Genomic DNA, 22,198 nt, shown 5'->3' on the forward strand with positions numbered 1-22,198 from the left:
TTGACTGCATCTCTTCATACCTCACACAGACGTCAAGTAGTCTCCCTATCGTCCATTATGGTATTTATCCTTCAAGTTCAGTACAGGTATCAAACAAAACTCCATAACCACTCTCACCATCAAAACCTTCAATCTTTCCTCATATAACTACTCGGAACAAACATAGAACAAAGATCATCTTAAAACTAAAAAAAGCATCCAGCCTAGATGCTTTCACCTGTGGCACTGGACATCCCATAATAATGTTTTTAAAAAAAAACGTAGGAAAAATTAGATGCTCACTTGGGAATCATGGTCCACATTCTACTCTTGAAGCCTTAGGAACCGACCTCCTCTGAACTCTTGCAGCAAGGTCAAGAACCTTGGACTGATTATGGCACCAAACCTCTCCCAATTCCTTATATGACAACATGTTTTCTCCTACACCCTGGGAAGATATAACTTCCCTTACCTGAGTTTATTCATCAAGTCCAAGCTGCAATCATAGCCCCACCCCAGTAACATTTAACAAACAACACCAGTATAGTACAATGGATCTCCAAAATCAAGATCTTATCACATTAGACCTTCACTGGATGCTTGTGGCCAGGCAGATCTCCTTCAACGCCCTACTCATTACACGTCCATTAATTTCACATCATGCCATTCATGGTGCATGACTAATTTGTTTGCAACCAAATCCTCACAAGTACTCACATAGAAGCCTACGCAGATCAAGAATGGTACTATTTAAAGGTTCACAATTTCCACACTGGTGGAACCTCTTATTTCCATACAAACTGCCAAACTCTAGAACAGTCTCCCAACACAAGTTAGAAAACCACAAACCATCTGCTATTCTAAAGAGCTAAAATTGAAGCTTTGCTCATTACCTTCATGTACCCCAACAAGCCATATTGTCTTCACTGTTCAGTGATCTGACAAAGAATACTTAATGAACAAAACAACAACTGCTATACTGAAATTAAGTCAGACCCACCAGAGAAGATATTAGTTAAGTGGCATCTTATTACTCTTGTACTGCTATACACCGTAGACATGAATGAGGTTAGTATCTTATCTGCAGTTACAAGACAGGAGCATCCGCCCTTGATTCGCAAGGTCCGAAGCACTGAGAAATCATGGACACGGACAAGCGAAAAAGGGTTATAGGATAAAAGAGCGACAGCATAACCTAGAGTTTTCTCAGGACCGTGGATGTCGTAGGGACACTGAGAATCATCCTTAAGTAATAAAATGACTTTTATTATGTAGCAAGAATGGTCTTTATTATTTACTTAAGCAGTTCTGATTTGGATGATATGACAAGAAGAAAATCGGTTTTCAGCAAGTGGCAAAACAGTCATAGTTGTGAGAGAAAGTAAAGGGTCAAGTCTCAAGGTTTTTTGAACGACACAAGTACGTCATAGTCTGGGAAACGACAGTATAGTTTGGGGAATGTGATTATATACATAGGGGCATCAGTTCAAATGTTCAAGGAACAGTTTGTGATGTTGATTTACTGCCCCAAAAAGGATGCCATAGGATCATCCGGTCTTGGACGTTTCATTCGATATGCCTCCATCTCCTCCTCAGTGGGCTCTTTGGATTCATATATGCTGTTGTATGACCTCTTCCGCTCATCTATTTGAAGGAGCTCTTGCACGTGCTTAAGTCGGGCCTCCTCAGCGTTCAGAGCCTAATGTGGAAAGGAACAACAAGCAAGTTAAAAACAGTAAAGCGTAAAAAAGGATACAAGTTCTGCAAATGTTTGAGATAATTTGAAACAACGTTTTAAGTTTTCAATCAATAACCGGAAATGTCAGACAACGATCTAACCAAATATTTTTATTAGGACATTATGTATGTAAAAATTAAGACCACATTTACAACTAAAGGGCCCTATTTTTGCTGCTGCGACAATACATAACAGTGGGAATTTGCAAGCCAAAATGATTTACTGTTGAGTAATCAATAACAGACTAGGCCTTTGCCAACTTTAGGTGTGCCTTGCCCAAGGTATCGGCACGTCACTGGAGACTTGTGCAGTCAGAACTAAGAGCCCAACAGAGCAGCCTTCCCCTACAGTGCAGAGTTGGAACTGTGAATGTTAGGGTCAAAAGTGGAAAATAACAGTTGCAGGGATTTATCAACAGGACATTTTGAAAATCGCAGACAATGATTATGTGTTTAATTGCAAACCTTCAACAAACGGCAAATAAGGAAGGGGCTCGCAATATGGGTTTCAACTGCTTTGTGTGCGCATATTTCAAATATTCAGGTTATAAACAGCATTTTACAACATTAGACTGAAACCTGTAATGATCCCTGATAGTTTACACCACTGGGATGGCTACTGATCAATGTATTGGAAAATTGCTGTTTATAACAGTCGTAGAGGTGGCAGGAATAGTTACTAGCGAAAAAATTCAAGAAGGTAGGGGACCCACCAAGATTCTGTCTGACCTACATAAAGGTGAACAAAGTATATGAGGTTTGGTGTTTGCCTCTATCTCGAATTCAGTCAGATTTGCGGAGGACGGATATATATATCTATCCAGCTGGTTAGGGACTGCGGGGGGAAGCCTGAAGGACCCCACGGTCACAGCCAGCTCCTGCCTGCTGCGAGAGACGGCATTGCTTTTGCGAACATGCAGCTCCCTGGGTGTAAAAAGCAAAGTGTGCTCCGCTTTAAACAAGTGAGAGCAAAATGCTCTTGCTTGTTCAAAGCGGAACACACTTGTTTGCTATGGGATGCTGCTGACCGCCATCCCATAGCAAACCACAAGCTCCTGTGGGTGAGCACCCTGGGACATTGCTGGAGACAGCCCTGGGGGAAGGCGGGGGGGGGCTGTCCCAAGGGCCACTGACGGTACCCCTACCATTTAGAAAATTGCCCAGGAGATGGTGGTCCCTGGGGCAGTGGGGGGCACGTGCCCCCCCCCTCGCATTTAAGGACCCTGTGAACTTTCATTCCAGCTGCCCAAGAAAAAGAGGCTGCCTGCCTCGAAACGCGTCGGCATTAACATTGTACACAGAAATGATGCTGTTGATATGCCTTGAGAAATAAAACCAGTGGTTTAATCAGCTGCGTGTGCGTCCCAAAAAGCTTTTGGTCGTTTGGTGAGAATACAACAGCGTGGAGACTTTTCCTCGCGGGATAGCACCATCTTCTTAAATATGGAGAGACTGCGAGGCGGAAACGGTTTCATGCCCGTAATGCAGTGCAACTGATTTGGCATAGCAAAACCAATGCTCGTTCTGGACCCCTACTATAGGGAAATAATTACGCTGCATAGAGGAAGACATAGAACCAACTCAGGGTAACAAACTCAAGGGAATGGACTACTATTCCCAGCATGCCAGGATCAGCGCCGGATGAGGCCCGGATATAAACTGACATGGAAAGGACCCTGTGAATTTTCATTCCAGCTGCCCAAGAAGAAGAGGCTGCTTGCCTCGAAACGCGTCGGCATTAACATTGATGCTGTTGGTATGCCTTGAGAAATAAAACCGGTAGTTTAATCAGCTGCGTGTGCGTCCCAAAAAGCTTTTGGTCAGAAACAAAATATATATATATATATATATATATATATATATATATATATATATATACTTCAAGTTTCCCCTTGTATCACCAACCCAGCAAAGATGGATTCTGGGAGCTGTAGGACTTACCGGAATGCAGCAGGTGAACGAGCACATGACAGGGGAGGTGTGTCCTTCTTAATTAGGGAGGGTTGCAGACTGAATTTAAACGGAGGCGTGGGGCTGTTTTCAATGTAGCGGTGGCATCTGAGGAAGACGTGACTGTCGAAATGCATTATGCTTCAATCCGCATTTCCAATTAAAGGCCTTCTCTTGTGAATACCCCGTGTGGCCCCTTCCTTCTGCATCGCTGGAGGTTCTTGTGTGTGTGTGTGTATATATATATATATATATATATATATTTTTTTTTTCATTGCATGGTGTTCATGCCGATTAAGGGCTGTATTAAGTAATTTGTAGCAGTGATTAATGAAAGGATCGTTTTGCGTAAACATAACCATGTACTATATAATCGAATTTGATGTATGCTCTTGAATAGGTAATCAGCAACTTCAATATGGCGCCCATGCTGGCTATGGGGTAATTGTCCCTTCTTTACTTCTATATATGTGAATAATGCTTTATTAACATGCCGTCTTTGCTGTGCCATGAACACCGAAGAAGGCTCCGTGCCGAAACGAGTTTGTTTACAGGCTGCTTAAAATAAAAAGTTTACAAGCGCCCGCGAGAGTGCGGTAATTCTTTTACAAAACAAAGAATCTGAGCGATAATATATATATATATATATATATATGTATTATTAATATACATTATTATATATATTAAACACTCAAACTTTTTTAAAACACTCACAGTAAGTGGATGATGTCATCACTGATGCAATCTGAGATTTCATCAGTGATGTCACTGACCAGGTCATGTGTGATGTACTGCTTATGACCTCACATATTACATTGCGAGGGCGCAAGTTTTAGTTAGCTCCGCTAACTAGAACGGCTGAATTTCACTGGTTTTGTACAAGTGAAATCTGAGCCTAACTACAACATACCTGTAACCTATGTTTTTTTAAGTGAATTTCAATGCGTTATTTAACTAGTAGTCACATTTGCAGACTGGTAGAGAAAGGGGGCAGGGCCTCTGACCAGCTCTCAGGAATCCTGCTGTGTTGGACTTACTGAAGGGAACAGGAGGACTTCTGGGCCCCCAAGAACCCTCAGCATCCAAGGATGCATCCCACAACCAGCAGTGCACGAGGAGACCTGTTTTGCAAAGAGGTGGAGAAAGGGTGTGTGGCCTCCAAAGATCTCTCAGCAATCCCGCTGTGTGGGACTGGAAGGAACAGGAGGACTTGTTGGCCCCTATGGACAGGCCTCTGAAGCCAAGGGGACTTCATGCCATCAGCAAAAGTAGATGCTGCTACCATTAATGGGCAGAGATCTAAGAATACCTCGAAACAAAATGGTTACTTAGGTTACTTACCTGTAGGAGTAGTTTTGCAGCTTGAAGAATGTTGTGGATTCATATGCTATGCAGTATTCTGCCATCTAGAGGTTAGGTCCAGAATTTCTTGTGTATAGTAGACCTTTTGTTTTGCTTGGCATCAACAACCCTACCATTTGGTGCTTGTTCCATGTGACCTCAGACACCCTTCCGAGAAGCTCCATTCTTGGTCGCTATCTTCAGATTTTTAGAGTGTGCTCTTGGCTTGCCTTCTAGTTGAAGGCCAGCTTTTTTATGACATTTTGATTGTCTGTGTTATCCATTTTGATAGTGTACCTTTTGTAACTGTTTCTTCTGTGTTGTTTTCAAATGAATTCAATAGTTGTTTCCCTTTCCTGATGTTATTGGTTTTATCTATGTAATAACATAATTGCCTTTCGGGCATTCAGAGTATGCAAAGCTTTTTCTGCTTGAGTCTTTGGATTTTGGAAAAGACTTGGAATTTGTAGTGTTTGGTTTATGAAACGGAGCTATGACCGTAGGAAGGAATTGAGGGTTAGTTCCTAAGACTACTCTGTCTTTATCTATTTGAATGTAAGGTTCCTGTATGGTGAGCGCTTGAAATTAATTTACTCGGAGTAATGAAGTCATAGCAGTTAAAAAAAAATGCTGCTTTAAATATGATCAACTTTAAACTTGCCTTATAGATTGGTTTGAATGGTACCTTCATTAACTGTATGAGCACCACATTAAGATTTCATGTAGATGTTGGTGCCTTCCTTAGTGGTTCTATTCTTCTAACCCCCTTCTAAAAATCTAATGATTACTGGAGCAGTGAACAAACATTTTACTATGTAGCCCCTTGTGTAAGCGACTATTGATGCTAAATGTACCTTTAGTGAGTTATAAGTAAGACCTTCTAACAAATACGTTGAATATTTAATTGCTGCCCTGTTTTGAGGCAGATTATGTTTTTGGCACCAATATGTGAATCATTTCCTTTTTTGCACTGTAATATCTTCTAGGTAATGCTTTCCCTGCTTCGCTGAGCATTGCCATTGTTTTTTCAGTTAGTCCGGAAAGGCCATGTTCTATGTCCTCATGGGCTATGCTGCTAGGCTCAATGTGTTTAGTTCTGGATTTAAAACTTTTCCCCTTTCCATGGAAAGTAGTTTATTAATGGCAATCTTTCCATTTCTAGTGCCATCTCCATCAGCTCGGAGTACCAAATATGTCTTGCTGCTGTGGGGCTATTAGTATGAGCGTCATCTGTGACTGTCTGCACTTTTTTATCACTTGTCAGTGCAGTGGTATGGCCAATCTCCATATTTGTTGTGCCATCTTTGATAGGGGAAAATACTTTGTTCCCTCCTGCGTAAAGAGACAAAACTTTGTTGTAGTATTGCCCGTTTGTATTTGTATTGGTTTACTCCACAACTGTTGTTGATAGGCTTTTAAGGCTAGGAACACAGTTTTTTAACTTTAGAAGGTTTATATGTTGTACTGTTTCCTAAGGATGCCATACTACTCTTATATCGAGTTTTCCCATGTGTGCTCCCCATTTTACATCTGAGGTGTCTGTGGAAATGGTCACTGTTGGAGCTGTAAAGACAACAGGTGATGGACAGAATGCAGAACAATGTCATACATTCACCCCAGTACAGAGATCTGGGCCTAAATCCATCGTTTTTTTTGCTCACCATGCCATTCCAGTTTGAACCCAGCCATATGCAAATCAGTCTTGACCCTGTGCCCCATGGGAACAGTCCAGCCCGAACTGCCAAGCCAGGTCCTTCCTAGACTGGAAACAAGCATCCAAGGACCGTTTCGGGCTTTCAGCCCTCATCAGCCTGGATAGCTTGATTCCAGTGGCATGGAGAGCACGGGACTCACGTCTGAGCGTACCCGTTTCACTCGGGGTGACCAATGCAAAAACAACAGGTGATGGACAGAATGCAGAACAATGTCATGCATTCACCCCGAACCCAGCCATATGCAAATCAGACCCTGTGCCCCATGGGAACAGTCCAGCCCGAATTGCCAAGCCAGGTCTTTACCATGAGGCACCGGGTCAAGGCTGATTTGCATATGACCATGTCTGAACTGGGGTGGTGTGGAGTGCAAAAAAACGACGGATTTAGGCCCAGATCTCTGTACTGGGGCGAATGTATGACATTGTTCTGCATTCTGTCCATCAACTGTTGTTTTTGCATTTGTCACCCCGAGTGGGATGGGTATGCTCAGACGTGAGTCCCATGCTCTCCACACCACTGGAGTCAAGCTATCCTGGCTGAAGACGGCTGATAGCCAGAAACCGGTCCTAGGATGCTTGATTCCGCTCCAGGAAAGACATGGCTTGGCAGTTAAGGCTGGACTGTTCCCATGAGGCACAGGGTCAAGGCTGATTTGCATATGGCCATGTCTGAACTGGGGTGGTGTGGTGTGCAAAAAAACGATGGATTTAGGCCCAGATCTCTGTACTGGGGTGAATGTATGACATTGTTCTGCATTCTGTCCATCAACTGTTGTTTTTTCCATTTGTCACCCTGAGTGGGATGGGTATGCTCAGACGTGAGTCCCATGCTCTCCACACCACTGGAGTCAAGCTATCCTGGCTGAAGACGGCTGATAGCCAGAAACCGGTCCTAGGATGCTTAATTCCGGTCCAGGAAAGACATGGCTTAGCAGTTCGGGCTGGACTGTTCCCATGAGGCACAGGGTCAAGGCTGATTTGCATATGGCCATGTCTGAACTGGGGTGGTGTGGAGTGCAAAAAAAACGATGGATTTAGGCCCATATCTCTGTACTGGGGTGAATGTATGACATTGTTCTGCATTCTGTCCATCAACTGTTGTTTTTGTGTTAACTGGTATTCCTGCAGTAACATTTGTTTTGTTCCACCAACTCATCTACTCTTGAATTTTCTGCATAGCAACTACTACATCCTCCTAGCTCCCACTTGTGACCACTGCCTCTGTATACATTCTTGGATTTGTCTCATGTGAAGTCCGCATGTGATATTAGTGGGATGCCTTAAGCCATCATCCGCAATAATTTCCAAACATTACTCACTGTTAGAGACGGACCCATCTGGTATCAGAGAGCTTCTTGTGTTATAGCTATTACCGTCTTGTTGCATGGGTAAGCTTTCCCCAGAATTGTTTTTATCTTTGTTCTTATGAATAGTTTCTGTTGTTTTGGTGAAGACTTCTCCATAATTATTGTGAATCCAAGTCTGTGTAGTGTTGTCATCACTATCTTTATGTATTTTTTGCCTGTGTGCGGAGTTAGGTCTTACCATCTAATCGTCTAGATATGGAAAGATGTGTACTCCTTTTCTTCTCAAATGTGCTGCAACAGCTGCCAGGCACCTAGTGAAAACACTTGGGCCAGACTTTATTCCAAAGGGTATGTAAGAAACGGGCTCTGTATATGATATATCAAAAACCTGATATAACGTTCAAAGCATCTATGTTTTCCGTTATTTATTTATTTTATTTTCAAAATTTTATATAGCGCGAACAAGATCTTTGCAGATATCAGAGCGCTTTACAAGGACATGGGGTGGACAAGGACAAGCATAATAGTAGGTAATAGTTGAGGTAGTTAGGTACGATATGCATAGTTACATAGGTAGGTCAAAATAAGAGGTAGGTCATAGTTGAGGTAGTGTAGGTACACGGTGCATAGTCAAACAGGTACGCCAATAATATGAAAGTACATAAAGAGGGAGCATATACTTGTTTAAGCGTGCTTAAACTACTTTTGTAAATAGCATAGAGGTACACGGTGCATAGTCAAACAGGTACGCCAATAATATGAAAATACATAAAGAGGGAGCATATACTTGTTTAAGCGTGCTTAAACTACTTTTGTAAATAGCATAGAGATAGGCATAGTTGAGGTAGGAGAGTACAGGGTGCATAGTCACACAGGAGAATCAGTAGTATAACAGTAGGTAATATTTGAGGTGGTGTAGATAAAGGGTGCAAAGTCAGATAGGCACGTCAATAGTATAAAATAAGATATGCAGAGAGGGAACGTATACAGTCAAGTGAGTCGATGATACAAGTAATACAGTAATACAAATAGACCAAGGGGTCAGGAGGTAGTACAACGCGGAGTCCTGGAGGCACAGAATAATAGTTCATGTGTATTTCGCCATGAAGATACTTCTTTCTTAAAAAGTTTGTTGGAGGAGATGAGCCTGGTTTCGGGAGGGAGTGAGTTCCAGATCCTGGGCGCCATTCCTGAGAAGGAGCGTTTATCGGTTTTTACCTTCCGAAATCTTCGAGGCTTCAGCAGAAGATTGTTTGTGCTTCTAGTAGTCCTAGAACCGCCCGAAATTGTCAGCTTTTGAGAGAGGTAGGCGGGTGAGTTCGTGTGTATAGCTTTGTGCGTCATGCAGGCGATTTTCAGATGTATTCTGGCTTCAAAAGGCAGCCAGTTCAGGGATTTAAAGTCAGGGGAGATATGCGAGTGTATTTTGAGCCAGTGATGAGTCGTGCTGCAGCGTTAAAGGAAGCTCTTAGGGGTGCCGTTGTGGTTAGGGGGAGCCCACAGAGGGCGATGCTGCCGTATTCTATGTGCGGGATGACTATAGATTGTACTGCCGTTTGAAAGTCTTTGGCTGGAAGGAAGGGTTTGAGTTTTCTCAAGGTATTGATTTGGAAGTTCGCTCCTTTGGTTGCCTTGCTGATGTGCTGCTGCATGTTGAGATTGGCGTCAAGTGTTATGCCTAAAGATTTTGCTGAGTCAACGATGGTAGGTTGTACATTGAGAGCCGTTAGGTGCTTGAGCCAAGTTTGAGCGGTAGAGATTTTTGCGGGCGGTGAGATCAAGAGGAACTCGGTCTTCATCGCATTGAGTTTGAGGTGATTCTCTGCCACCCAGGATTGGGTGTTTCTGATCGTGGAGTTCAGAAGCAAGATGTCCTTGGGGATTGTATTTTGAGATAAAGTTGGGTGTCGTCGGCATACATGTGAAAGTGGACATTGGATGCTTGTAACAGAGTAGTGAGAGGTTCCATGACTAAGTTGAACAGTGTAGGGGAGAGGGAGGAACCTTGAGGGACACCTAACGATACAGGTACCGAGGAGGACATCAGGTTGTTGCTTTTGAATCGCTGAGACCGGTTGTGTAGAAAGGAAGTGAACCACTTGAGAACAGTCCCAGATATACCCATTCTTGTGTTTAATAGTTCGAGTAGGTTCTCATGTTTAACTGTGTCGAATGCTGAAGAGAGATCAAGAAGGATGAGGAGGCAGGTATCATTTTGGTCTAGTATTTGGAGGGCGTCGTCAACTATGTGAGTCATAGCAGTTTCGGTACTGTGCCCTGCACGGAAGCCTGATTGATGAGATCAAAATTATTTATGTGATTGGCAAGTTGTAGCTGTACGCATTTTTCCAACAGTTTAGCGAGCGTGGGAATATTTGTAATAGGACGGTAATTGTTTAGATCATTGGGATCTGCTGTTGGTTTTTTGACTTGTCCGACTTTGAGGGCGTTATGGATGGATCCTTGTTGAAGAGAGCTATTGATGATCTTAGTCCAGAGTGGGAGGAGCGACGGTGTAAAGACTTTTAGAGCGTTAGCAGGAAGGGGGTCAGAGAGGTGATTGGATGGTTTCAGGGTGCTGAGCAGTCTGCCAATTTCCTCTTCGGAGTAGGTGCCAAAGGATGACCATGTAGCATTGTTCTTTGGTTCAGAAGGTGCTGTGTGTTGGGGGTTGGAGTAAAGGATAGCGTCATTGAGGAGATCGCTTCTTATGTTGTCTGTTTTTTGGTTAAAGAAAGCAGAGAAGTCTTCACAGGAAGGTGTAGCGCCCCTGGTGTTGAGTGTCTGGGGTTGTTCTTTGGATTGTGTTCTGATTAGCTCAAACAGTTTTCTTGGGCGGTTTTTTGCTTGGGCGAGCTGGAGGCTGAAGAAGTCTTTCTTTGAGCGTTTTATTTTCCTGAAGTAGGTGTTTCTCTGTTTTTTCAGAGTTTTTAGGTGCAGTGCACAGGGGGTTGATCTCCAGGTGCGTTCTGCCATTCGCATGGCCCGTCTATCTTCATTGAGGCTCCCGTCATACCATGGGTTGGAGATCTTGGACGCGACTCTTTTCAGTTGCAAGGGTGCAGCCTCGTCGATAATTGTGGTCATAGCATTGAAATAATGGTCAGTCAGCAGTTGAACGTCCGTAACACCGGACGGAGGAAGTAAGAGATTACAGCTGTTAGGCGGTACGGAGTTTGGGTTGAGTTTCTTCATGTCTCTTTTCCAAACTTTGGGCTTTGAGGGTTGAGCTGGGTTAAATTTAACTTTTTCATTGATGACGAAGGAGACAATATGATGATCTGACCAGTCACAGGGTTGGATGGACTCAAGTTGAATAGAGTCCTCTTTGGAAATGATGAGGTCAAGGATAGAGCCTTTCTCATTGGTCGGGCTATTGCATATTTGGGTGAGATCAAGGGCGTCGAGGAAATTTTTGAGGCTATTCACCACTGTGTCACAGCGATCATTCCAATGGAGATTGTAGTCGCCAAGAAAAATTTGGGTGTTTTGCCGTCCTGAGTTGGTTGAGATTAAGTCCATGAGTTGTTGGGAGAAGGAGAGCTTGTCCCCAGGTGGGTGGTATATGATGTGTAGTGAGCATACCGGTTTTCTTTCGCTGATGACATCAAGGCAGAGGTATTCACAAGAGGTAAGAGAGGGAACGGACGCTTTAATAACTGAGAGGTTGCTTCTATAAATACATGCAATTCCACCGCCTGTCTTTTTGGACCTGTCAAGTCTACTGATACTGTAGTTGGGGGGGACTAGGATATCCATGATAGGTGTAGAAGAATCAGACAACCATGTTTCAGTCAGAATGGCTAGATCCGGTTCCAGGGACATGATGAGATCGGCGACCCCCGCGGAATGCCTTTGGGCCGATCTGCAATTGAGAAGTATGCATTTGAGTCTGGGGGCGCAGAGGGTGGAGGAAGGTTTTATAGTGAGGGGTACATTTGGGAGGTTGTTGGGGACGGAGCCTCTGGTGTTGTGCGTGTGGTGCCTGAGGGGGGTAGAGAGAATCGTTGGGATGGACAGGTGGTTGGAGGCTAAGCGATTTTGGGGAGCCGAGACGTAAGAGTGGAGAAGGGTGTGTATGTCATGGTCTGAGAGCGTATTGGTAGTGCGTCTGGGGCGATTGGTGGTATTGCGGGAGGGGATAGAGGTCCGGAGTGGGGCGTGTTGTGTGTTAAGGCGAGTAGGAAGTGAGGGGAGAGTGTTGTTAGGTATGATCCTGGTGGTGGTGGGGGGAGGGTGTCTGAGGTGTGTGATGAGCAGCTCTTTGACGGAGTGTAGTTCTTCTTTCATTTGGAGGAGGGTCGACATAATCATGTCCAGCTTGGTGTTGGGTACGGAGTTGGGGAAGGGTACTTGCGGTGAACAGGAGTCGAGGTTACTGGAGAGGGGGGGGGGAGACTGGGTGGAGAGGCGGTGCTGGGGAAGGGGTTGGAAAAGTTAGAGAGAGGGTTGGTGTTAGGATGGGTGTTGGCGTTATTGGGCAGGGCAACAGTGCTAAGAAGGAAAGGGTAAGTGGGGGAGGAGTGGAGGCTGGGGGTTGCGGGGGTGGCGTTGGGATAGTGGGCAGTGAGAATGGGGGGTGAGAGGTTAAGAGAGGGGTGAAGGCTAGGCGTGGCGGGAGGGCCAAGTGTGGGGGCGGAGATAGGAGGAGAGAGCGTCATGTTGTGTGGGGTGCAGTTGGGGGAGGAGGGGTGTTCTGAGAAGATTGGTGTGCGGGGCGGGACGGGAGTGCAAAGTGTAGGGGGGATATGGGAAGAGCGCTAGGAGGAGAGAGCGTCATGTTGCGTTGGGTGCAGTTAGGGGAGGGGGGGTGTTCTGAGAGGCTAGTCGGAGGTGTGATTGGCGGGATATGTGGGGGAGGGGACGAGGCTGTGGCGGTGTGTGGGACGCAAGAGGAGGCGTGTTCGGCTTCCAACGTTGAAGGGTGTGAGGTGTCTGTAGACGGAGGGTGATAGGGAAGAGTAATGGGGGGAGGGAGTGGGTGAGTGTTAGTGTTAGGAGGTGCTGATGAGTCCAGGGTGTTGGGAGTGAAGGCTGGGGGGCGTGGGCTCTGAGGTTTAGAGAGGTATTCTTTGAAGGTGGGGAACAGGATGTCAAATAGGTCTAGGTTCCTGTCTGTGGATTGAATTAAGATGGTGCCGTTGTTGTAGATGGTGATGGTTGCTCTAGCAGGATAGCGTTGTGATGGTGTGATTGAGAGTGTTACACCATAGGCAGTTTTCCTAGTGGTCGAGACGGTGAGTAGGGTAAGGAGTACTTTTCTCCATTGTGCTCTACGTGTAGTGTATAGGATGATATCTGTGCTCTTCGTTCCATTGTTGAGGGAGAAGTAGGTGTCTACAAAGGGCGTTTCAGGGTGGGACTTCAAGAAGTTGTGCTTAAACTGTTTTGCGTTTTTTTTGGTGAGTCCGGTGGGGTAATTTATTTTATAAGTGTGCTTTCCCATGGGTTCCATGTTGGAAGTAGGGGGTGGGTGTAGTGCTGTGCTGTAGGGATAAGATAAACTAGTAATAATAATATCAGCAGAGTGGAAGACTAGCTAGTCTAAGATGGCGTCCAAGAAGGAGAAGGGGAGACAAGAATGGAAGTCCTCTGTCTGTTGTAGTTACAGTTTAGTTTCCCTTTCTAATCTGAGGCAGGTCGAGTTAATCCAGCTGCTAAGAGGGGCGGAGAAAGTCTTATCTGTTCTTGGAGAAGAACCCTGGCCGAGATGTTGCGCAGCCTCGTGGAAATCTGGGGGCCATGAAGGTGATTAATTGCTCCAGAATTTATGGCCACGGCCATTTTGGGCAGTAAAGAGGACAAGAATGCAATGAGAGTCAGCGGTTACTGTTTGAAAGTGCATACCTTGTAATCACAGCAAACATTGAGGTCGATAACCAACACGATGTACCAGCCCTATAATGACGATCCAGACTATAGTTCTGTGCAGCAGGCAGGCACCCCCACGCCGTAGTTCAGGCACTCCAGAGCTGAATCGTGGACATAAGGTAGCCGAGGGGATCCCCACCACGTGATCCGTTTATTTTTTATTTTTTAAAAGAGCCCTTTCCCTGCCGTGCATTTAATGTTCAAGCTGTAAACCAAAACGATAGGATGAGGCTTGCTGGTGGCTGTACCCCCGCCTGGCAGACGATGTCACATACGGCACAGTTAAACTTCAGTCCACTAGGAAAGGACGCTCGCTGTAGAACCTGCACTATCTGATGCTCCAGTTATTCTCAGCAAAGTAACAGTAAAAGTGTCTTAATTTATTCTCAGCAAAGTAACAGTAAAAGTGTCTTCATTTATTCTCAGCAAAGTAAAAGTGGACAGGGGCTTGCTATGAGTGGACAGGGGCTTGCTATGCATTCTCAAAGTGATCTGTTAGGGGGTAGTGTGGTTAAACAGCCTTAGACTTAACACGGATGAGGCCAAAACATCTGCAAATACACATAATGATCAATAAATAACACACAAGAAAGAGATATACACGGAGGTCTAGTGTAGGTCGCAGTGTCTTGTCTGGTTTTGGAACAAGAAAATATGTTGAGTAGACGCCTTGATTATTCTCTCTCGCAGGCACTCTTTCCGCTGCTAGATTTTGTAGCAGTTCTTTTACTTCCTTCTGAAGATATGTTATCTCTTCCTTTAAGTGCTTTCTTTGCTTTGACTAAAGTGTTGGTGGGTGTTTTTCCACTCTATGCAGTAACCGTGTTGTATTTTATTGAGCACCCACTTTTCTGATGTTACTTCTCTCCACTCCTGGAGGGAGTTTCCATGTATTCCCCCACTGGTGTTGTGTGTGGGTGGAACTCCAAACTTAAGGAGTCACTTTGATGTTGTCGCTGCCCTTCTTGATGGCAAGCTTCTCCCTCTTGTTGGCCCACGAAAGGACCATGTTTGTGGTATTTGAAACTGCCACTGATGTGATGTAGGCTGAAGCTGGTTTGCGATCTGGAAACATTGAAGCAGTGTTCCTGTCTGGAAACCATCTTTTCCTGTAGGTTTTCTAGCTGAGGGGGTTCCTCTTCTAGGTCGACCATTGCATTGGCCCCAATTGATTTAGCTGAATCCTAGTCTTTTTTAATTTGTTGCACGGTGCTGTCTGCTGCTTTGCCAAACAATGGTTCGAATGGACTGTTGACAATGTTGGCTTGCTCCTCATTCTTGAAGCCCGATATTCTCAGTCAGGTATGACATCTGAATGCTGTTCCGGTCACAATCTCTCTTGCTGCTGAGTCTGCAGCATTTAGTGCTGACTTTAGGCATGTGTTTGGAATGCCTTTCCCTTCTTAAGACAGGGTTTTCACTCTTTTTTTTTTAATATTGTTCAGGTAGGTGTCTCATTAGTTCCGCCATCTCTCCAGTTCTGATGAGCATATCTGTTTAGCAGAGCATTTGAGTCTGCTTTTCCTCCATGTTGTAGCGGCTCCTCTTTCTATTTTTCTTTCCATCATATCAATTCTTATGCTATCTCTATCTGGAGGTGGGCCAAAGGTGTTAGGAATATTTGCCTTCTTCCTGGCAGTAGATACAATGATTGAATCTGCCACTATATTGCCCTGGATGTATGCTGGATCTTTGGTGGAGTGTTAGTACTTTTTCTCCACCCTAGGAGTTACTGCCCTGTATGTTGCTGGCTCCATAAAAGAAAACAAGTTACTTACCTGTAACTTTGGTTCCCAAGTATTAGTAACTTTCATAGATTCCCATGCTTTTGTATGATTCCCCGTCGTCAGAATGGGAGTCTCGGTAACAAAAATAACATAGCAGTAGGTACAAAAGAGAAAGAACAAGCATTGGAAATGCAATAGGTCTCGCAATAACGCGAGTCTGAACTATTAGCATTGTAAATGATAATGCCCTTTATTTTTGCGTTCTGGTTTTTGGAACATAAATAAAAGGCTTTGTCATTTACAAGGCCTATAGCTTAAATTTGCGTTAAAACGAGACCTATTGCATTGCAATGGTGGTGGTGCTGCTGAGTTTTCTCTGAATCTGCACCCTGAATCTGCACCCACAATCTGCACCCACAATCTGCACCCTGAATCTGCACCCTGAATCTGCACCCACAATCTGCACCCACAATCTGCACCCACAATCTGCACCCACAATCTGCACCCACAATCTGCACCCACAATCTGCACCCACAATCTGCACCCACAATCTGCACCCACAATCTGCACCCACAATCTGCACTCTGAATCTGCACTCTGAATCTGCACTCTGAATCTGCACTCACAATCTGCACCCACAATCTGCACCCACAATCTGCACCCACAATCTGCACCCACAATCTGCACCCACAATCTGCACCCACAATCTGCACCCACAATCTGCACCCACAATCTGCACCCACAATCTGCACCCACAATCTGCACTCTGAATCTGCACTCTGTGGGTGTGAGTGGCGTTGCGTGTCTGTAAGTGTTGCTGTGTGGGTGAAAGTGGCACAGAGCCTTTGATGTGGCCTGGCGCAGGAGAAATGCTGCTGCTGCTAATTAAATACAAGAGTGGCCGGGAAGCGGCCGGGAAACACAAGTATGGCCGGCCACATAATTAGGGGAGGAGAAGCCGCACAGCACACGCTGGGAGAAGCCCTTTGATGTGCTGTGCGGCCGGGATGCGCGCTCTGTGCTGGGGGAGGGCCATTAGCCTGAACTCGCGGCAAGATCAAACGAAGGGTGGGAGGGACATTGAGGAACAGATGGTCATGAAAGTGTATGGGCCAAAAGCGCGTGCCTGTGGCCACGTGCACTCGAAGAAAACGCCACGAAAAAAAGCGGTGGTTTCACAATCAGTTCGAGCACTTGAATTCTCGCCATTTCCCATTCCTTCGGAATGGTAAAGGCGAGACCTAAAAAGGCCTAGGTCTCATTCCCTTTTGTAGCATTTTCTCCTCTTTTTGTAAAAGAGACCAAACTAAGCATCAGCCAATCAGAAGAGCCTCACCCCATAGAACCCTCCTGAAGGAAACTCAGAGCCTCAGATTTTCTACCGCACGTTGTGCTTAGGGAGTCTCCTTTGAGCTCTGCTCAATCTCTACTCTTTTGAGGATTTTCTTCAGTTTTTTTCTTCAGAATTGTTGGCTGTCCCTTCCAGGATGTCTGATAAGGAGAAGAAGAAGGCCCTTTTCAAGCTATGTTCCACCTGTGGCAAGAAAAGGTTATTTGTTGAGGACAGGTATAAAGATTGTATATATTGCCCGTACCCAGATCATAAGGCTGCGGACTGCAAGATCTGCTGCACCTTTTCTACCAAGACCCTCCGGGACCGTGAGGGTCGGCTCCTCACCTGGCTCCAGAAACTGAAGTCCAGGAAAGACACAGTCTCCAGCGACAGTGAGGAGTCCTCTTCATCTTCAAGAAGGTCAGTTAAAATGGGTAGGGCTTCCCCTTCACCTTCTGTGGAGCGTCCAGTTAAGCCTCAAAAAAGACCCCCGCGAGTCAGAGAGCCAGGGTCCAGTCGAATCTCCTCACCACGTTGTAAAGGAGAGGGAGGGACCATCTACACCGTCCACTGAGATGAAGACTGCTTCAGCCTTCAAAAAGCCATCTTGTCAGTCTTCTGAGAAGTCGGACAGGAGTTCCAAGTCGTCGACGACGCAGCAGAAGACTCCGTCGACGAAGGTGTCGAAGCCTAAGATTACAGTGGTGCCGTCGACGGAGTCGTCGACGGTGGTGACAGCGACGTCGACGAGGATGTCAACGGGAACATCGATGGTGACAACGAAGATGTCGTCGACGAGTGCTTCGACGACGACTACGGCAGGAGTGTCGACGGTCTCGTTTACCAGGTTAGCAGGTTTACTTTTAACAGCTCCATCGTCGACGGGACTGAGAAAATTACTATTTCTTTTTGAAAAGGATTACTCCAGACATGACGTCTCCAAGGAGGGTTACCCCCTTGCCTCCCACTTTGTTGTTAGAGGAGGATGATGAAGATTCAGATGATGAAGATCAGGAATCGTTTGGGTATGCACACAGTCCATCCCAACTGCTGGTGAAATGTCAGGAGACAGATTCGGAAGGAGAATATCTTCAGGAACATTCTTCTCTACCACAGGGGTTCACAAGCCAAGAGATGGTGTCTGTTCCAACTTCTCTCTTACAAGATCTCCATAACATGTTGCAGGATTACAAATCAAGGTGCTCTCCACCGCCGACTGCCGAGGAAGATCAAAATAGACTCCGAGACCTCGTATGTGCAGATGGATGCAGTATAAAGAACGGGGTTACTTACCAAACTGAAGAAAGTAATATCTCTTCTCCCTGTCCGGAGAATGCCGGCATATCTCTAGCTAAATAAAGGAATGCTTTCCTCATCTGTGCCACTAACAAGACACCGTAGCTGTTGAGACCACGTCTTATCGATCCGTATTGTACCGCTGAGGGCATCATCAGCCACTAAAAGTTTTTAATTGACTCCCTGGAGAACGGATAACCATCTCTGAACAGGTTGGAGTAATTGTACCCTGTCTTGCAATGAAAATCGTATCCGGTCCTAAAATTTAGCAACTGAGCTCTTGAGGAACTTAAATCGGCCTATCTTTTCTGTCCCCTGATATCTTTGATCCACAAGAGAAAAAAAGGTCCTGAGGAAGGTGGTTTATCCACCGAAACGCGCGTCGACCGATTATGTGCGAGAGCCTCAAGTTCTTCTGAGACCCTAGAATTTGACAACTTGTGAACTTGTCAATCAATACGTAGTTTCTCCCTTTTTTCCCCTTTTGGTAGTGTGGTTGTGGTATGCATGTGTGTATGTTTGCGAATTGAGTTGAGTATTTAAATATCAGGTGGCCTTCTTAAAAATTAATTGTTTATTATAATCGTGTATAAGAAAATCTTTTTCTATTACTGGTGTGTTATTAATAATGTGTGCTCTAAAAAGCAAAAAAATTCGAGTTTGAAAAATGTATTTATGATGAATCATGTATTTTGTATATGAAAAACTGAAATGAAAAAAACTTAATTAAAATGAAAATAAAAACTATGATAAAGTAAACACTTTTATATAATTCTGTCACCTTTCTTAACTATTTGTTGTATATTGTCTATGGATACATATGACCATTGAAGGAACAACTTCCTAGAACAAATTTCTTTCTTCCCCTCTGTTCCTTGGTCGCAAATTATTTCTTTGAGGGGGTCCCATCTTTCATGCTGTAGCTCTCCACCTGCTACTACTACGGCTAGTCAAGCCTTGCCTGCTTCTACGACCCCAGTGATGATCTCTCCAAAGTTGACGGCTCAGGTGGTCTCTCTGCCGCAAACACCGGCTCCACAGGTAGTTTCAACGCCACTGGACATACAGGATGATTCCTCGGATGAGGATCAGAATCTCGATGGCAGGCCTAATCAGGGATTAGACTGAATGAGTACGTAATTCCCATTCCGATGATGGGGAATGATACTAAAGCATGGGAATCTATGAAAGTTCCAATACTGGGGCAAGCCTCTTTACTTTGATTCATGATGGCTGGTAGCATAGAAAGGACATGGACCTTGCTCTGTTATGGTATCAATGTTTTCCAGCATGATACAAGTCTGTACCTTTTAGTGCACCCCATACCTTTCTGCTGCTTTTTTTTACCAGTTGGCTATACATGGCCACGTCACCTGGAGGCAATGGTCTTGAAAGAGAAGTGTTAATGGCTTCCTTGGGGGAATCTACCTCGAGATCCTGCCATTAGTCTTCAACACCTTCAATTTCCTTGGCGTCATATAAAGACTCTGTTCCTCTGCCTCCTCTTATTCGTAAAAGAGGTCTTGTTGTTCTTCTTTCTGAGGCTCTAGTTCCTCCATATCCTTCCCTCAAAGACTTCAATGGAATCCTGAAAGCCTGTACGAGGTGTTGAAATCTTTCTTTTTTGTAGTATAGCCACCATATCTGCTTTGATTCTTTTCTAGCGCTCAATTTCAAGTGCACGTTCTTCGAAGTGGAGAGTAGGTGGTTTTCTCTTTTTTGACGTAGAAGATGCTCCGTCTTGCCTTCGGTCTGGGATGCCCTACAACAAAGACTGTTTGAAAGGCAGTGTAATAACCTCACTGTGAAATTTGATCGCTTTTCACACCTACTTTCCTCCTTTCTATTTGCAACATTATCAATCATATAATTTGAGAGACATTTTATGAACACTGCAGGATGGTAAATTAAAAATATAAAACAGACCTCATAACATCAAGTTGTAAACTACAGATTTGTCACTCACGTCAGATCACAGAGGCTCAAACAACACATTCTTCTAAGGTTACAGAGACCTTACATGTTCTTACAACAGACACATTACCTAGATTGCATGATTTCATAGCCTGTGGCATCGGAGAGAAGCAGTATGTATAGTGATATTAAGCTTTTAGCACATTTATTTTGTCTGTAGTGGAGTTTTGGGAAGTTTCCAATTTTCTTCCTTTGTGAAATTGCAAATCTTCGGCTTTGCAATAGCAAAGGGAATACCACATTGTCAGATCATTTACACTATAACAGAATTCAGCTATGCTGCAAAATGTAAACAGATTATTTCTCTGCAAGTAATACATTTTGCTATGGGGCGTGGCTACGTACGCAATGGCGACGGACGTGCCCGGGTAGAGCTCCGTGTTAAGCTCCCCGTTCACAGGCCATTTATCCGTCATTGTTACCCGCCGTGGGCCCAAGACAGCGGCGGAGCTCCTGCAGGCGATCCCTGACCTCCCGCTTGAATTTGGAGCGGGTTGCGGTGCTGTGAGTGCCCTAAAGTCACCGAAGTTCTGACACCATCCCTGGCGGGCTCCCCCGGCCGGCGCGCTTGTTCACGCGAGACCGGGGTCGAGCCGCGCCTACCAGGCCCGGCCACTGGGAGAGACGCGGCGGAGGCGCTGGGGCCTCGAGACTTGCGATATCGCCCCTTTCTCACCTGGGGCAGCAGTGAGGTTTGTGCTGGAACCCCTACACTCCGGAAACGGCTGGAGGAGGCCGATCGGGTGCGGCGGAGCCCCGGCGGCCCCTTACCTCACCCCGGCTGGCACGGCCAATAGGGGGCAGCTGGGTTGCTACAGCACTTCTGGGGCACAGAGAGGAACCGACTGCTGTGGAGGGTCTGGCGGCTTTGATGCAGGGTCACGGTGATCCTTTCTTCTCACCTGCGGACATTGGCGTGGCTCGGGAGAGCCCCGGTGAGTGCTCGGGGGCGAGTCGCGTGACCTGCAGCCCTTCTGGACTTCCTGCGGCGGGCCACGCTGCCAGCTGCGGTCGCTGGAGACCTGCTGTATTCCCCGGGGCTTGCCGCTGTGCGCACCTCTGGGGGACCTACTGACCGGCACACTCCCTGCTGGTTCCTTGACCTGGACATTGCTGAGCAGCCCTGAGGGACGGAGACACTGCGCTCTTACCACATCCTGGCCATCAACCACTACCCGCGCCGGTGAGACGCCCACAGTGAGTGTTACAGAGGGGTCCCATTTCCTGGCAGACTGTGGGTGATACCTGGATCTGGCGGGGAGCTACGGCCACGTGCGTTGCTGGGATTTTGACCCCCGTCATCCTCCGCTTGGTGATGACCCCTTCCTCGAGTGCAACTGGTGGAGGAACTATGTGAACTGTGGAGCCTATCACCCGCCACGCGAGGCACCGCCTCGAAGGGACTGTTATTACCTGTCAGTGATCCCTGCCTTGGCCCTCGGGCGCAATGCTGCCTACCGTCCACACACACTAACTGCTGTGGGTCGCGGACGGCCATAATAAGCGCTGTTCTCCTTTCTTCCCCTCCTCATTTGTGGCTGGCATTCTTAACGAGTAGTGGCGCCTTGGGTGTGAGGCATTGGAGTGGCAACCCTACATACCTCCCGGGTCTGATGCACATCGACTCTGCAACATTCTGTGAATTCACACAAACTTTGGGAGGCCTCCACGGAGACATTGGTGTTTCGCAATACTGCTTTGCACATGTCTGGGGGACCTAAGACGAGGGCTGGTGCTAGCGGCATCCAAGGAAAGGGCAAGATGGCGAAAGCGTCCGAGCCTGACCCAACCGCCTCCAAATTGTATGCAATGCTAGCGGCGATGGAGCGTCTGGAGGAATCGCTGCAGTCGACACGCACGTCCTTAGAGACGAAAATTGATAGTGTAACCATTGACTTAACACACCTTCGAGCAGACCACAAGAAATTATCGGAACGGACAACTGCCCTGGAGACCGTCATGGCTGACA

General features: G+C 45.9%; 1 protein-coding gene across 2 annotated transcripts in view; it reads right to left on the reverse strand.

Moving 5' to 3' along the window:
• Positions 1 to 1,241: 1,241 nt before the first annotated feature.
• LOC144769368 (pre-mRNA-splicing factor SLU7-like) overlaps positions 1,242 to 22,198 on the reverse strand; it is a 344,142-nt gene continuing 323,185 nt past the window's right edge. For both annotated transcript variants that reach the window (XM_078653421.1, XM_078653420.1), the window contains exon 16: positions 1,242 to 1,678. In XM_078653421.1, the coding sequence (XP_078509547.1) occupies positions 1,499 to 1,678 (180 nt within the window). In that variant the 3' untranslated portion in view covers positions 1,242 to 1,498. The remainder of the gene's footprint in view (positions 1,679 to 22,198) is intronic.

The sequence above is a fragment of the Lissotriton helveticus genome, chromosome 7, assembly GCF_964261635.1.
Source record: "Lissotriton helveticus chromosome 7, aLisHel1.1, whole genome shotgun sequence".
In the NCBI taxonomy this organism is placed as follows: Eukaryota; Metazoa; Chordata; class Amphibia; order Caudata; family Salamandridae; genus Lissotriton; species Lissotriton helveticus.